The sequence below is a fragment of the Pieris brassicae genome, chromosome 8 (genome assembly GCF_905147105.1).
Source record: "Pieris brassicae chromosome 8, ilPieBrab1.1, whole genome shotgun sequence".
Lineage (NCBI taxonomy): Eukaryota > Metazoa > Arthropoda > Insecta > Lepidoptera > Pieridae > Pieris > Pieris brassicae.
In genome coordinates, this window is record NC_059672.1 from 2176519 (window position 1) to 2188812 (window position 12294).

The 12294-nt window shown below is 33.6% G+C and overlaps 2 protein-coding genes across 2 annotated transcripts; one reads left to right on the forward strand and one right to left on the reverse strand.

The window, feature by feature from the left end:
* Window positions 1-480: 480 nt before the first annotated feature.
* LOC123713783 (SET domain-containing protein SmydA-8-like) lies at window positions 481-4124 on the forward strand. Its single transcript, XM_045667628.1, has 3 exons — window positions 481-1828; window positions 1963-2147; window positions 3939-4124. The coding sequence occupies exons 1-3, from the start codon at window positions 523-525 to the stop codon at window positions 4077-4079; spliced, it is 1632 nt and encodes a 543-aa protein (XP_045523584.1). The 5' UTR covers window positions 481-522; the 3' UTR covers window positions 4080-4124.
* A 1894-nt stretch (window positions 4125-6018) lies between these two features.
* On the reverse strand, window positions 6019-11966 carry LOC123713292 (allatostatin-A receptor). The gene is made up of 7 exons (XM_045666895.1): window positions 11889-11966; window positions 10510-10813; window positions 8847-9025; window positions 8349-8471; window positions 7879-8073; window positions 7133-7306; window positions 6019-6231 (listed from the first exon to the last, which is right to left on the reverse strand). The coding sequence occupies exons 1-7, from the start codon at window positions 11964-11966 to the stop codon at window positions 6019-6021; spliced, it is 1266 nt and encodes a 421-aa protein (XP_045522851.1).
* Window positions 11967-12294: the final 328 nt, after the last annotated feature.

Below are 12294 nucleotides of genomic sequence, written 5' to 3' on the forward strand. Positions count from 1 at the left end.
GATAGACGCATTAAACGACCCTTTGAGTACATATGAGGCTGATCCATTCAATGACAGTCTCCATGTCTTCAGACATATCATGCTGCAGCCATTGTTGTTCCGTCACCAATATTAACAATTGCATATTTGTAATTGTAAAACTACTTTATTGTTCTAGTTGTTTCTCGTAATTTTATTGTATGATTTATTTTCTCTTTTATCATTGTAATGTTTCCCTTTAAATGTTGTGCACACTTGCGTATGTCGTGTGTTTTCTGTGTATATGTTTAGTTAGTGTGCCTATTTAAAAATTAAATTATTGATTTAAATAAAATTTGCATTTATATATGTTTTATTTAGCAGGATTGATTAACAATACAAAGTTGATGAATTAACATTTAAACTGAGAACGACTTTTGAAATATTCCAATTTTTGGCAGTCGTCCGAGATGTTACATTTAGTTCGTTGTGATAATTACTCGTGTCTATTTCTATCGAGTATTGTGTCAGAGCCGGAGCCGAGCACTCGCCTTAATCTTTACTATGGATAACAAAAAAAGGAAAATGCCCGCCTGTGAAGTATGCCAACAGCCGGCAAATCAAACATGTGGTGGATGCAAATCCGTCTTCTATTGCTCAAGAAATCATCAGAAGACCGCATGGAGAGAACACAAATTCCAATGCCGCCCATTCGAAATACAGTTTTCAAATACAGCTGGTAGATATTTGGTGGCTACAAGGGACATTAAGCAAGGAGAAATTATACTAAGAGAAAAGGCTGCTGTAAGTGGACCAAGGACGGCATGTACCGCTCATTGTCTTTCGTGTAATAAAAAATTGGAACCCATGAATGTGGATGAAACGTTAGATTATTACAAATGCTCAGCATGTAACTGGCCTATGTGTGGTCTTAAATGTGAGAAATCAAGCGTTCATAAAGAGGAATGTAAGCTTATGTCCAGTAATAACTATAAAAGTACTATCACATACAAAAATCCCGAGAAAGCAGAGGCAGCTTACTGTGTAATTGCGCCTTTGAGAACGCTCTTACTGAAAACATCAAATCCAGAACAATACAACAGTCTTATAAGTCTAGAATCACACGTAGAGAAGAGAATTAATACACAACTATATTCCATTCTAAAAACCAATCTTGTTACGTTTATCGTTCAAGTGCTCAAACTCCCATTTGACGAGGACACCATATTGAAGATAGCTTCAATATTAGATACGAATTCGTTTGATGTGAGATCGCCGGATGGTGTAAGAAGATTCAGAGCAATTTATACAACAGCTGCAATGATGAACCATAATTGTACGCCTAATACTAGGCATATCTATTTAGGTGACGATTATACGTTGGCATTAATCGCAACTGTGCCAATCTCAAAGGGGGAGACGCTGACAGCAACGTACACACAAGTCCTATTGAGTACATTAGATAGAAGAAAACACTTATATACCACCAAGTACTTTCATTGTGACTGCGACAGGTGTAAAGATGAAACTGAATTTGACACTTATCTTGGAAGTATTTACTGTTCGTTATGCGCCAGGGGTGCGGGTGCAGTGGAAAAAAAACCGATGATGGTGTCTACAGATCCCTTAAACGAAACAGCACCTTGGAAGTGTGGAAGTTGCGGCCATTGTGTTGAAAGTCGTCAAATGTTTTGGGGGAACAATGCTTTGAAACAAGATCTGAATAAGATGAATAAGAAAAGGCCTGAGGACTATGAGACATTTATCAAAACATATAGCCATACTTTACATCAAAAAAATCATTTGGTTGTACAAGCAAAACTTGCTTTGATGCAGATTTATGGTAGTTACGAAGGGTATAGTCTGTCAGGTAAGCTGTTATTTTAAAATAGATGCTAAAATTATTTGAAAAGAAAAATCTCTTTTCGAAACAGCATAAAAAAATTGAGAGAGTCAGTCAAATGTGGACGAATACTGAACTTAAATACTTTATTAAAATTTCAGAGCTATCGGATGAGTTACTAGAAAGAAAAGTAGAGATATGCCATGAACTTCTAGAAATAGCAGATAAGTTGGAGCCAGGCTGGTCCAAGTTCAGAGGCTCTATACTTCTAGAACTCCAAGGTGCTATGGTGATGCAGACTAAGCGAGACTTTGAAGCCGATAAGATTACAAAAAGTGGTGCTCAGGTGTGTATAAAACGATTTATATCATTGAAAACTTTAAAATTGAGTTAGCGGTAGTTGATCTAGTTCTTAGGGTAGGTATGAAATTTGTAAAAAAATATATTAAAACAATTAATATTTATTATTTCTGTAAAAATAAGACTATACAAAAATATTCATTAAAATAAAATATCATATAAATTAGTTCTTTAAGAACCTTGTTATAATATTAAAGTAACTTCTAAAAATAAAAATTATAGATTTAATTAAGGTAAATTTTAAAATAATGGTTAAAATTAATAAAAAAAAAATTAAAATCAATTTTTCTGTAAAAAATAAACTTTATAAAAATATTTACCTCACCTAAGAATCTCTAAAAATTCTGAAAATTATAAAAAAAAATACGAATACTATTAGAAGACAAGATTTGATTCAGATGAAGATAGGCTAAGGAATATTTTTACAAATTACTATAGCAGCCTAAGGCGTGAAAAATACTATATATTAGTTCGCATAGCGCCTCTATCTAGCTAAATAAACGCTTCACTACCCTAATTACCTCTTATAAATAAAGATTATAAACTTTCCTATATACTTATTAAATTTATTTCGATTTCATACAAACGGTAAGTATTATAAAAATATGTAATGTAACAGCTTTTAAAAATAAAAATAACGTAAAATGTTATTTGCGTTCTAGAGGGTTAAAAAGAAATCAGAAAATTCAATATCAATTCTACAATTAAACAAGAAATTATACTAGTATAGGCCTCCTTTTCTTTTATGTATTATGTTATGTAGGTATGAAGGCCTTCAGTTGGGAAGATTTGATTTTTATCGATATAAGTAATACGACAAGACAGGGCCGAGAGCTTATAATTGGTAAAAGCTTTAGAAATCCTAAAACAGCACAGTTCCACACTCCCTACGCAATAGCACAGTCTTCCGTTAACAAAGGAACAGAACTTTATACTCGTAAGCTACTTTTGATAGCATAAAAAATGTAACTAATGTACCCTCAAAAGTATAATAAAAAAATAGTAGTTAAGAATATGTTTCATAAAAATGTTTAGAATATATTTAAATAAATATTAGAAGCTAACAATTGTTAAACACCAAAACGTGATATTAATAATTTATTAATTCAAGCAGACAATCATTTATTTTAATAGTTGACTTTAAAGTATATTTTATTTTTATTCGGGGCAAACGGGCAGGAGGCTCACCGCCGCCCATGGATACTTTCAATGCCAGAGGGCTCCCAAGTGCGTTGCCGGCCTTTTAAGAATATCCATTGCAATGGCCTATGGAAGTTCTGTTCGTATTTTACCCCAAGTGAAGCCACTATGTCGACCCTGTTGTCAAAAACGTTTAAACCTAATATAGAAAAATGATTAGTATAGATTGAGGAGCCTTAGAACAGTGTTTCACAACGTGGAGACCACGCCACGCATTATTAAGGGGGACAATTCGAACATGTACTCGACGTTTTTCCTGTTGTGAACAATTCAATTTTTTAAATTACAAATTATGTATACATATAAGTATACGTTACGCAGCATATGAATTTTAGAAAGGCAATGATGGGCGTGGAATAAATGAAGGTTGGGAAATACTGTCTTAGAATGAGATTTAGAAACGTCACCGCAAACTATGGTTACCATATTACGTCAAAATCCATTTCATTGTTGACGTATGGACAGACTTAACATTGTTTATCCATAGTACTTTGAAATTATATTAGTTTTTAGAAATTATATAATTATAGAACAAAATAAAAACATATTTTCTTGAATTTTGTGTTAATTATTCCAGGAGCAGTTAATGGAGAGTATGGTTTTACTTCAAGAAGCGGTGAATATTTTAAAAGTTGAACCACATATGAAAGAAGCTTTAGAAGAGAAGGTTCAAGAATTGTCAACGTTAATGGAAACAACGTCTATTGAAGTTAGTTGAAAAAATTCTGTTTTAATAAATGTATTTCTGTTATAATTTATTAAATACAAGATTACACAGACCAAGAGTTTTCTCTTAAATATGCTAAAAATATTATATGACATATAAAATACTGCGATAATTATTATAACTGGCAATTATATATATTTTAAATGCTAATAAAATTTATAACAGTAAAAGTCTTAAAGCTAACAGAAATCCTTTTTTTGAAAAAATAACGTGTACTTATGTACAAGCAAAAAGTTACACTTCTTTGACGTAACAAGATAAAAATCTTTTCAAAAATTTTATTCTACATTTTTTTTTAATGTAATAGGAGGCAAATGGGCAGGAGGCTCCGATGTTAAGTGATACCGCCGCCCATCGACACTCACAATGCCAGAAGGATCGCTCAAGAATTGATACGTTTTTTCCTGAAGGCCCTAAGTCGAATTGGTTCGGAAATACTTTAGTGGGCAGCTGTTTCCACATAGTGGTGGTGCGCGGCAAAACTGCTTTAGAAAACGCTCAGTTGTGGAACGACAGATGTGGAGGTGATACGGATGGTATTTTGTTTTGACGTCCGATAATGAAGTATTGTCTTTGGTTAACACTTTTGTCCTCAGTCACCGTGACCACGCCACCGTCGGAAAAATTTAAATTTAAAATTATGTAAATAATTATAAGTTTATTATAAACTTAACATTGTTTATCCTTAGTAATACAAATAGCTTTAATCCGGTTAAAAATTGTTTTCGTCCGATAATGAAACTCAGCTGCAGGTAACAGACCGAACAACTCCTCTGATCACTCTCCATGCGGTAAAAGATGCAGAGAGATCCCACATATCTACGCAACGCCAAGGGATCAAGCTGCATGGAAAATGACTAGTCGTCGACAATTCGAATCGCTCTTCGTTGAGTGCGGTCAAGCGGAAGAAGCTGGAACTGGGGAGCTCACGCCCAGAGGTGAGAACAGTATTTAATGTGGGGCCGAATTTGCAACTTTATAGAGTTGCAAGCGGTGGCTGGGAGTGAAGTAATTACCGTCTCGCCTTGGTGAGCACACCAGGAGGCTTTTTTGAGGCTAATTTAGCCTACGTTTGTAGAAAAAACTACATTAAAAATATTTTTTCTTATTATAACGCATTATCTAGTTAAATAAAAATATATAATATAAAAAGCTATAGATTACTTTAAGTGGTCGGTTTTTTGAGACGGTGTGCGCGCGCATCGTAAAAATTTACTCTCATAATTTTTACTTAACGCGCCAAAAGACGTATAATTTCAAAAAACATTGTTACGTTTTTATGTCTGGGCCTCAGGTTTCTGTATCTGTTTTATGATCATCTATGAATTTAATAGGAAATAATGGTGGTCATCCTCCTGTGTCTGACATACGCCGTCAACTTTTTAGGTCTAGCACGATTCCTCACGATGGTTGTGAAGGAAACCATTCAACCGTTCGACCAAATGTTAAATGCGCCCTTATAAAGAAAATCTATTAACGCCAGCCGGGGATCGAACCTACGACGTCTAGAATAAAATTCTCTCACTGAAGACACTGAAGGCAACACTCTGAAATCGAATACATTCTATAATTTCAGACCAAGCTGAATATGGTAACAATGCCTACTTTTGAATCAGGATTTTACTAAAAAAAATTATGAATACCCACACTTAAAACAATTTTAAATAAACACACTTGTACAGATACCGGCAAACATCTTGAACAAATGTCCTTGCCTGCGCAAAAACGATTTTTAGGTATCCCGTATCACTACTGTGGTGCGCGGCGGCGGGAGACTGACGTATCGCTCGCGTGATTGGTAAATCAGTTGACGTTTGTGTCCCGCGCTGTGTACGATGCGCAAACTTTCCCTCACAGGGAGTGTTTAATGCTCAAAAAGTTTGCCGGTATCTGTAACTGCTGTATTGATTTAATAACGAAAATATATAATTCATACATCGTTACATTGTTCAATTCTTATAGGCGTAACTTTGGTCGGTTTTGTTGTGGCTTCGTCCATATGAACACTCAGTTCTAGAGTCTGCTTGTTGATATTGAGAATATTTTTGATAGCATTAGATAATTTCTTCTTTGGTTTTGGAGATGTTTCAATAACGAATATTTCATTTTTTGCACTGTCAAGATCTTTAGTCTTTCTGGTAACCTGAAAGTTTATCTATATTATAAATTTGACTTGACTAATCTTGGCTTTTCCAAAGCCGGGATTTTTATTATATGTTGTTTAACAAAGTTTGATAAGAAAAAATAACATTTATATCACTTATGTAAACACCATATTTGGGATATGTAGTCAACTTTTTTGAAATAAATATTTATTAAGAAACATCATTAAAGATTAATTTTATAGGGAATATTATCTAACATATTGTTACAAACAGGTAAAATGCTTTTCGATTTAAAATGTGACAGTCATCATGACAGTTCACGTAATTCATATATTATAAGGGCAATACGTGGAAGCTTAATTTAAAATAAATCTGCCTGGAGGAGATTGCTTATTATTTATATAAACGCGAATATATTATGTACCTCTTGAAAAGGACTTATTGGTTATATATAATTCATACATCGTTACATTGTTCAATTCTTATAGGTGTTACCTTGGTCGGTTTTATTGTGGCTTCGTCCATATGAACACTCAGTTAATATGGACGAAATTTGAGTGAACGACCAACCGGGCTCCAGAAGATAAACAATACGTTTTCATAAGGAAATTTATCGAACTTTTCGTTTAACTATGATGGTATTTTTTACACTTTTTGCACACAATTAAATAATAATATTAATAATAAACTTAACAAAGCCTTGCTACTAAGCGGTCTCTTCCAGGCAAACTTATCTAAAGAAAACAGTAAAAATATATTTATGTTATTCTGCGGTTTTGTTTTATACATTATTAACATATACAATTTCTTTCGCGACTGTGTATAAGCGTTTATGTACTTTAAATATGTTTATTAACATATGAAATATCATATATCATAACAGGAAAGTGTCAATGAAAAGGTATAAAGAGTATCGCCACTGGATGAATATATACATACCAAACAACAAACACAGCACCAAGTCCCGAATCTGAAACAGGCCAAGCCTGGAGTTCTGTCCATGGCTCTTCGAAATCTCAGGTTTGTGAAGCCATATATCAGAGGGTTGAGAGCACAGTTCAGATACATCAGGTAACTCGCAGTAAACCATAATATTTCATAACTACCTTCCACCTGGAAGACATTTAGAATTAAATATATAATCCTCGTGACCGCTGAAAGCTGGTGCTTTCCTCGCACAACCAAGTTCCAGAAGATAAACAACTCGATGGAAACTACAGTCGTTTTTACAACAAACTCCCAAGCGAAATTAGAGAATTGTCACCACTAATAAATTCAAAGCCCTCGTTAAACGTAAATTTATCAATAAAGCTTTTTATAAATTTGACGAATATTTAAATGATCCTAAACCTTGGGATTGATTTGCTCCAGTTTAAACAACTTTTATTACTTAAAACTTAGAGATTAAAAAGAGTGGCGGAAAGTTTAGTCTTCTTGCCCGCTCTACGCCCTTGACTTGCGAACTGGTAGTAAATATAAGTTTACAATTAATTTAACTTCTTTTCTGACGTTCATAAGTGTACTTGTTTAACTATATAATAATATGCTAGCGTTAATGGTACACTACCATTCATTGATTTTTAATTATTTCATTGTTATAATTACTAAGAAAACATATAATTTTTAGCATTAATTGCCATGATTGTAACTATTAGTATTTTGCTAAAACGCATGCGCATACATACCGCATTAATTTCCTTAACCATATTATTCCTCCAATAAATAAGCACAGTGTAGGGTAGTCTACACAAAGTTGATGCGACTAAAACCATAGCAGTCACGCGCATAGCCTTTCCCCTCGCTTTCACCACAACCTTACCTCCACCCCGTGATGTTAGTTCACGAGCGCTACATTCCAAACGCCATATTATTCCACCGTACTAAAAAAATACCAGCGATTTGTGAAACACATGTATGTACATAAATTACTAGTACGCTCGAAATCGAATCATTATAGATATTAAATGAATAAAAGTCATCTAATATACACACTTATATATTTGTGTGTGTGTGTCTATAAAATCAACGCTTTTATGGAATAAACAAAAACATTTAATACATTTGTTAACTATTTTTTGTGTCTAATGAACCCCAGTGTTTAGTCAGTTTTATTAGTATACAATCTTCTAGTTTATAATAACTAAAATTCACTTACAGTGACTATCATTACGCCCAGTGGAAGCCAGACAAGCAGCATCAAAATAAAATGCCAATAAACTTCTAAAAAACTCACATCCTCCACACAAAACATCTCTAAGAAATCTAGCCATTGCCGTTCCTGAAAAAAAATATCGTTTTAATATAAACAAAATAATAATATGTATTTATTTATTGTATCAATGCATTACAATGCATTTGGGAATACGTTAAGTAAAGATACCTAATACACTTAATACGTAATTCCATAACTAAGTGAATAACTTTCAATAAAAAAATTGAAATGACAACATTTTCCAATATTTATTGAGTTTAGCCTGAGTTGGCAATCTTAGAAGCTTCTAAATTCTAGGTAGCAAATATATAAAAACCCTAAAAAAATCCTTTAAAGCAAATATTAAAAAACCTAATATTTTTCTAAAAATATACTAAAAAACACGGTCACACACACACATACAGCCATTACTATCTGTGTTACTGATTTATAATTGCTCACTTTATACTGCCTCTTAATAATCCAAGGTAGGGAAAGACCCATTGCTGCAACCCAGGTAATCAGAATAAGCTTCGGTGCACAGTGCTTAGTTACTCTTGCCTCTGCAGTTAAGCAAGCAGCTGCCAGTCTGTCGTATGACACCAGCATTATTGATCCAACACTGGCTAAGAGAAGAGTTGCTAAAAATTTTAAAATTACATTTAGTTTTCAATAAGGGAATAGAACAACAGATAAATTACGCACACAATAGCTGGAATATCGTTTTACAATAGAAATTAATTATTATCCAGTAATTTCCGTTAAAACACACAAAAAGTTTTTGATTAGTTCTTGTGTTTTCCATATCTATTGTTTATTAATAAACCCTGCAGTTCCAGAGTTCTTTATTTTATTTATTTCGTTACAATAAAATGATAACAAATAATATGCATGATTAAGGATGCAATGGGCAGCTTTATAGCTAACAAGCTATGTATTATACGCAACCCTAGTAGGAAAGAAAAAAAGTGTGCATGTACTAGTGTACACACGTAAGAAGTAAAACTTCTTTATGACCCTATTTTTGGAAAAATGATCTACTGTAACTATACATAAATTAGTAAAATAAAGTTAAATTAGATAAACTATAACTAAAGGCTTGTATTATCATAGATATGAATACAAATAATACATTTATTTCAGTTTAACCTTATTACTACAAAGATTATTCCAGAATTTCATTGATTGTAATTGATTTATTAATATCATAGATATCGTTATTATATATTTTTGTTCTTAATGGGTTTGAATCTCTTCAAATCAACAAGAAAAACTTGGCGCATAACAGTAAAATGTGACGCGTAACCCAAAAATGTGACCTAAACTTTTTCCAGCGCCGATAAAGAAGTTTCACTTCCAAAAAACTAAACAGAAACATAGAGTAAATAGCAACAAAAGTAAAATTACAATTTCAACCCTGAAATTTCCAGTCGCAACTGTTACAAGTAGTAGATTCTATTATAGAAAATAGCGACTGACAAATGCGCTGTATGCAGGGTCAGTAACGTTGGAAGCAATCGTTACTGACATTTGTTAAGCATTTCACTAGACAGAGACTTATCACTAATCCAGCAATTTATACGAATTATATATATGTTCAGTTTATTTTCATCTTGCGAACCTTGCAAAAGAACTATTTGGAAGGGACCAAGGTGAAGCAGAGGCCATAGAAAAATAATAGAAGATCTAGAAGCGTTAGCAGGAAGCGAATGGAGTAAGAAAGCCAAGCATAGAGAAATTTGGAAAGTTCCGATCAATAGTACAGAAGGAGGTTAGGATAGCGAGTAACAAAGAAAAAAATGATTATAACAAATTTAAACCGTGAATTGTTAACATTTGTAAAGATATAATACTAATATAATAAAAATAGAGGTTGGTCGTAGAGGGGTGAAAATTAAGGGTTGTATGTATTTTCGTATACTGCATCCTAAAAAAAATATTTAGGGTTGAACCGACCACTCGTCCCGACCAGATAGTAGGAGATGAAAAATAGATGATGCCTGATATGCAAACCTATATGCACACAAAATTTTACGAAAATTCGGTCGAGCCATTTCAGACGAGTTTAATTACAAACACAGTGACGTAAGAGTTTTACATATTAGATTATATATAGTTATATTACCTTGCAAAAACCCTTCAAATTTACACCCGAAATTTCTCAATACGTAATTCTGGTAGAAATCTCTAACAAGCATGAACCAGGGGCAGATCAGCAACGTCAGCATGTCCACAAGTGCCATATTCCCAACCAAAATATTGCTGGGCGTCCATAACCAGCGATTCCTCATCAGAATTATGAAAATTATGGAGTTCAGAAAGATACCAATAATTCCAACGACGACCATGGCTGAGCTTTTGAAGGCGATTTCTCGAGCTGGTTTTAGAAGCCATAGTGTGTTCGGGAATGGGTATTGTGATGTGTCTAACTAAAATAAAATAAAAATCAGTGGTGCTACAGCCTCTTTAGGTCTGGGCCTCAGATTTCTGTATCTGTTTCATGATCATTTTTGGGTCTAAAGAACGCCGGTTTTCTCACGATGTTTCCCTTCATCGTTCGAGCAAATGTTAAGTGCGCACATAGAAAGTCATTTGGTGCACAGCCGGGGATCGAACCTACGACCTTAGGGATGTGAGTCGCACGCTGAAGCCATTTGGACAACACTGCTCCCTGTTGTTGATATACCTAACTAGAATACAAAAAAATTTATATAGAATAGACATTGAGTGTCGAGTTCCATGGTGAAATCAATTTTAAGGAAATATTTTATAATATCCAGGTTAAGATTTGTAGGTTCTAATTCTGTCTGATACCGAGATTTATGACGAATATTTATTTATATGTCTCAAAGTTTCTTTCACATAATAAAATTTGGAAACCTAAAAATAACATTGTGAAACGGGAGTACTAATCACTGTCATGCAATCTCTTCCACGCAACTCCATTAATAAAAAACAGTGAAAAGTAAATATATCAAAATATACATACGTCATAAAGGAGTGTTTCCGAATGTGGGGCCCACACCCCGCATTGAGGCAATTTGATTGTGAAGGCGGCTAATCGAATTTCTTAAAGTTATTTGGTATTTGAAATTCACATCATTGAAAAATTACTTACTGTGTCCTATCATTTAACAAGAGATCGAGTAAGAGTTTCTTAAGTGTAACAACACAGGAGAAGAAGGGTATACCTAAGAATTTTAGAAAGGCTAAGGTGGGTGATAACACTACAGAATAAAGATGGGAAACACTGCCTTAAAGTGTACTTCTGCTCTCATACCGTTATGAAAGTTATTTAAAATTAAAAAAGAAAACCAAAATAATAAGTACTCTAATATATAAAAATCAAAACAATTTCACGGCTTTGGATAGAACAACCAGTAACGACCACACTCAACTTTCTTTCAAAGCATACCTTATATCTAAAAAAGACATTCTTTATGTGCAAGTCTGATAAATAGTTTGATATATATAGTTCTCAGTTAGTGTAAATAAGTTACTTACATCCAAACAGTCTGCTGTTAGATCCGTACAATTGGTTAAATATTTCTCGTCAATGTTATACAAGTCCGCACGAAACATTTCCAAACAGACTGGCCTCGAAAATAAAACGCATAAGTGAAAATCACTTCAGATAAAACAGAAGTCCATTAGCATGAAAGGCTTTATCTGTGGGATTATGTTGACAGTGTTATTGCAACATCCAAATATTGATAACTTTATGCTAAAATAGTTAATCTTTTGCCTTTATGAAGATAACAACTGAAGGTTAATAATCTTTCCTCCTATGGTCTACCCTTAACTCACTGTAACATCAATTCCTATATCCCCAAGGTACAGAGGGAATCCAGACGGCTCGCAAGTGCGTTGCCGGTCTTTCCGGAATTGGAAAGCTTTATTTCTCTTTTTT